Below are 4,958 nucleotides of genomic sequence, written 5' to 3'. Positions count from 1 at the left end.
CTGCACTAGGGATAAATACTGGTAACTCTGCCACAGGCCTATAGCCTGCCCAAGCCTCATAGTTGACATCCACATTCACAGTGCCTGGTTTGGTTCCCCAACTCTCAGACTGGGTTCCATGAGCTCCCCCCTTTTTCAGGCATTCTGCTCAGCACTTCTGAGAGTCAGAGGTTGTCTCCTGTGCTGGGCCTTTGGTTCTCCATAACCGAATGGAAGATGGAGATGCATGGTATGGGCTCTCTCTAACTTCCTCTCACTCTCTTAGGTTTCAGATAGTGTCAGAAAAGCAGAGATTGCATCTTCTGGAGCAGGAAGGCTGTGAAAACTCTTTATTATGTTCTGTGTAAGTTGTTCCCCAATAAAACACCCACTTGTCATTTATCTTGGGTCTGCTGAACTCAATAACACCCACTTTGACATGAAACAATTTTTGTTGAAACTAGAGACAAACATGAAGTCTGTTCCCAGTTGTTTACATGAACTGGGATTTCACTTCCAGGAGCTCTTCCCTATTACCTGATATCAAGATGATACAAAAAGGATTTAAAATATGTACAGGGTTAGAGATATGGATGAGCAAATTTATGACAAGTTCATTGTCAGGACCTAGATCAGGTTTTTGAGAACTTTGTGTAGTTTCTGCTGCAGGAATACTCAAGGGTCTAATCATCTTGGAAAAAACATGAACAGTCACAAACCCACACACTGACATCACAATTAAAATTCAATCAAATCTCTAACCAAACATATTTTCACACATGAATATTTTCTCTTGTAAGCAGTCATTCCTGTAACCCAGGTTTTGAGGTATTTAACAGTTTCCCTTCATCATGTATTGGTTCATGTAACAGAAAGCAAGCATGAAGGATTCAACTTAGAGTAATCCATTGATCTCAATCATTTTTATGCAGTTAAATAAAAGTGTGAAATCAAGAAGAGTTACCTTATGAATGACTTTGCAGTACTTTTGTCCATATGAGTCTCCAGGTGCAAAAAAAAAAAAAAAAGAAGATATCATAATGCTTGAACAGATTGTTAACACTTGTCAGATTTTTTTTCTTCAGAATTTGTATACCTAAATGTGTGTTGGTTGAAGATCTTAACAACTCCTTTGTAGTAAGATTCCTTTCAGTATGAGTTTTCTCAGTTCCTCAAAGATTATTGAGATATACAAGTGCACAATTTTACCACACTACTTACATGTATACAGTTTCTCTGCAGTATAATTTTTTTCATGACTTTAAAGACTGATGATACATACAAAGACTTTACCATATTGATTACATTTACAGGGTCTCTCTCAAGTATGTGTTCTTTTATGGCGAAAGAGAGTACTGTGATGTGAAAAGGCTTTACGACATTGATTACATTCATAGGGTTTCTCTCCAGTATGTATTCTTTTATGTATTTGGAGTTTAGAGTGTTCTGAAAATGCTTTACCACATTGAGTACATCCATAGGGTTTCTCTCCAGTATGTGTTCTTTTATGTCTTTTAAGAGCACCATGACTTGCAAAAGCTTTACCACATCGATTACATTCATAGGGTTTCTCTCCAGTATGTGTTCTGTTATGTATTTGGAGTTTACAGCGTCGTGCAAAAGCTTTACCACATTGATTACATTCATAGGGTTTCTCTCCAGTATGTGTTCTTTTATGATATTGAAGACTACTGACATGTGTAAAGGCTTTACCACATAGATTACATTCATAGGGTTTCTCTCCAGTATGTGTTCTTTGATGTATTTGTAGACTACTGTCATATGAAAATGCTTTACCACATGCATTACATACATAGGGCCTCTCTCCAGTATGTGTTCTTTTGTGACTTATGAGACTCCAGTGCTGTGAAAAGGCTTTACCACATTGATTACATTCATAGGGTTTCTCTCCAGTATGTGTTCTTTGATGTACTCGGAAATGACTGTGTTGTGAAAAGGCTTTACCACATTGATTACAGTTGTAGGCTCTCTCTCTTGTATGTATTCTTTTATGTCTTTGAAGCTGGCCATGACGTGTAAAAGCTTTTCCACATTGATTACATTCATGGTTTCCCTCTCCAGTATGTGTTCTTTTATGGAATTGGAGACAACTGTGACATACAAAAACTTCACCATATAGAATACTTTCATATGGTTTCTCTACAGTATGGATTTTTTCATGCAGTTGAAGATGCCTGCAACACACAAAGGTTTTTCACAGATTGAGTATAAAAATTACAGGGCTTTTTCTCCTGCATGGCTTCTTTCATTCCTGCAAAGATAACTGGCACATGTAAAAGCTTTACCACATGCATTATACTGATGAAAATTAGTATCTGTATAAACTAATTTTACAATTTGGCCTAATTGTAAACATCAGTCAGATCGTAGGTTTTACATTTTTTTTTTTTTTTTTTTTTTTTTTGGTTTTTCGAGACAGGGTTTCTCTGTGGCTTTGGAGGCTGTCCTGGAACTAGCTCTTGTAGACCAGGCTGGCCTCGAACTCACAGAGATCCGCCTGCCTCTGCCTCCCAAGTGCTGGGATTAAAGGCGTGCGCCACCAATGCCCGGCCTAGGTTTTACATTCTTGATGCTTCCCTTTGAAGATACCTGTGATACTAAGAGCCTTTATTTCATGGCCACATTCATGTCATTCTTTTTATGTGAAATTTTTTCACATATTAGAAAAGAACTGAAGAAACTCAGAGCTTTACCATACTTATGACAGTCATAAATTTTCCTGTAGTATCAGTCTTACTACATTGGCAGACTATATCAGAACAAATGGAAGTATTCATACAATCCCATACTCACAAAGCTTTTCTGCAGTATGTGTTTATCGATATCTTTCTAGTGAAGTTGGAAAACCTATTAATTGTAAACTTATATAACATTCACTAAATCTACTCAAATTGGGGACTACTAAATATCTTTCCTATCTTCTAATTTTTCTGAGAGATAGATAGATAGGTACATTGCTTATTTCCATATTCTATGGTCACATGGCTTGTATTTATAGTGATATATGATATTTTTTCTTGGTTTTCTGAGCAATGGTTTCTTTGTGTAGCTTTGGATCCTGTCCTGGAACTCACTCTATAGACAAGACTGGCCTCCAACTCACAGAGATCCATTTCTCTTTTCCTCCCAAGTGCTGGGATTAAAGGTATGCATTACTCCTGCCCCACTGTACATGATATTCTTATTAAAGGAAGAACAACAAATAAAAGGCTTCCATATTGCATTCACACAGTTTGACTTTCTTTTCCTTACAGACATGTGGTATAGGGATTAAGGTTTCTCCACAACTTACTTGACTCTCATACACTGACCCTTTCAATCTACTGAGCAAAGTCACAAGTACATAAGCTTCACTATAGACTCTTTTTTCTTAGAAGATTTGGACATGAATTATCTCTTATTCAATGTGTATGCCACTTAAAGTATCTGAGTGACATGAAAGTAAACGGATTGGCATTTCTACAGCATAGCTCTCATCTAGCTATATTGTAAATGGTGGTATCTGTTAAGACATTGTTTCTTATTCTTCTTTTGTACAGGAATGACTTGCAAGCACAGAAAAGCTACCTGACATTGAGATACATGATTTGGTGAGAAACTAAGAATCACTAAAATACTTAAAGCTGTGCTTATTTACACTGTATCTTTTCTTTAAAACTTCTACAACACATTAAAATCTCTGAAGATTCAAATGTGAGTAAACATGTACATGAAAATTACCTTCTTTGTCTTCTAGAACTTTCACAATGTTGTTGAATATTATGGCCTTCCCAACTGTAGCCTAAAAATACAATACCAGAAAGTAGATGACATATTATTTGAAAATGCACAAAATTTAAGTTAATATCTATAATGAATATTAAACTATGCCTTATCCACCTAATTTTTCCTTTTCTCAATGGAAAATACAGAAGAGTATCAATAACCAAGAAACAGTTGTCTCCTTATTTTAAATCATGAAGGAAAATTCAGTCTTACCTATGGCAGTGAGGTTCCAGTAGGTCTCCCACATCACTTCTTTGTAGAGACTTTTCTGGGAAGGATTCAGAAAAGTCCACTCTTCCTGAGTGAAGTTGATGTGCACATCATCATAGGTCACTGATTCCTAAAATAACCCATTCATGTGTAAAACAGAAATGGTGATACTCACATTGTAAATGTATACTTCTTTAACAGTATATTCATATTATTCTGGAGTTTCTCACACTTATTTCATGACATGGACATTATAGTGTATTCACCTGGGCACTTTATATGGAAAATGAATAAGAGATTCAAAAGCACCATTTCTTGGCCCTTTAAGTAGTATATAGCCATGAGAAAGAAATCCCAATGAATAGACATAAGAAAGAGGTAAGATAGCAGATCAACACTACTGAGAACACATCAGAGAAATTTTATGATAGAGCCAGCCTATCACAGCAATACCCCAGTCCCTAGTCCCTACTTCTCTATTTGTTAAGTTTTTATTTCTATGAAGAGACACCATGTACCACCGTAAATCTTACAAAGAACACATTTAATTGAGGTGTCTCCCTTAAAATTTCAGAGGTTCAGTTAATCATCATCATGGCAGGGGGCATTGCAGCATTCAGGCACATGTGGTCCTGAAGGTTAGAGTTCTTACACCTTGACCTAGAGGCAACAGGAATTTGACTGACACACTGGGCAGCATCCCGATTATGAGAAACCTCAATGCCTGACCCCACAGTGACCTAATTCCTCTAACAAGGAAAAGCCCAGTACAAGAAAGACACACCTGGAGCACACAGACCAGAGACTGACAGCTGGGGAACTTTCATGGCACCAAACTAGACCCTCTGAATGTGGGTGACAGTCAGGTGACTTGATCTGTTAGGGATCCCTGTGAGTGAAGCAAGGACCCATCCCTGGTGCATGAATTGGATTTTTCTAGCCCACTCTCTGTGGTGGATTACCTTGCACAGTCTTGATACAAG

The 4,958-nt window shown here is 37.2% G+C and overlaps 1 protein-coding gene across 2 annotated transcripts; it reads right to left on the bottom strand.

Moving 5' to 3' along the window:
* Nucleotides 1-1,294: 1,294 nt before the first annotated feature.
* LOC121133674 (zinc finger protein 120-like) lies at nt 1,295-4,098 on the bottom strand. 2 transcript variants are annotated; one of them, XM_040730579.1, is made up of 3 exons: nt 3,979-4,098; nt 3,721-3,781; nt 1,295-2,174 (listed from the first exon to the last, which is right to left on the bottom strand). In XM_040730579.1, the coding sequence occupies exons 1-3, from the start codon at nt 4,010-4,012 to the stop codon at nt 1,301-1,303; spliced, it is 969 nt and encodes a 322-aa protein (XP_040586513.1). In that variant the 5' UTR covers nt 4,013-4,098; the 3' UTR covers nt 1,295-1,300. The 2 variants fall into 2 exon arrangements, with proteins under 2 accessions (XP_040586513.1, XP_040586514.1); XM_040730580.1 differs by having other exon boundaries at nt 1,295-1,994.
* Between the last annotated feature and the right edge of the window lie 860 nt (nt 4,099-4,958).

The sequence above is a fragment of the Mesocricetus auratus genome, unplaced genomic scaffold (assembly GCF_017639785.1).
Source record: "Mesocricetus auratus isolate SY011 unplaced genomic scaffold, BCM_Maur_2.0 Super-Scaffold_100023, whole genome shotgun sequence".
Lineage (NCBI taxonomy): Eukaryota > Metazoa > Chordata > Mammalia > Rodentia > Cricetidae > Mesocricetus > Mesocricetus auratus.
This window is presented reverse-complemented; position numbering and strand designations above follow the sequence as displayed.

Excerpts from the sequence above, each read along its gene's own strand:
- LOC121133674 (XM_040730579.1), bottom strand. The coding sequence starts at position 4,012 with ATGTGGGAGACCTACTGGAACCTCACTGCCATAG. Across the intron at positions 3,782-3,978 it reads CTGGAACCTCACTGCCATAG|GCTACAGTTGGGAAGGCCAT; the intron begins GTAAGACTGAAT and ends TTGTATTTTTAG. Across the intron at positions 2,175-3,720 it reads AGTTCTAGAAGACAAAGAAG|GCATCTTCAACTGCATGAAA; the intron begins GTAATTTTCATG and ends TGTGTGTTGCAG.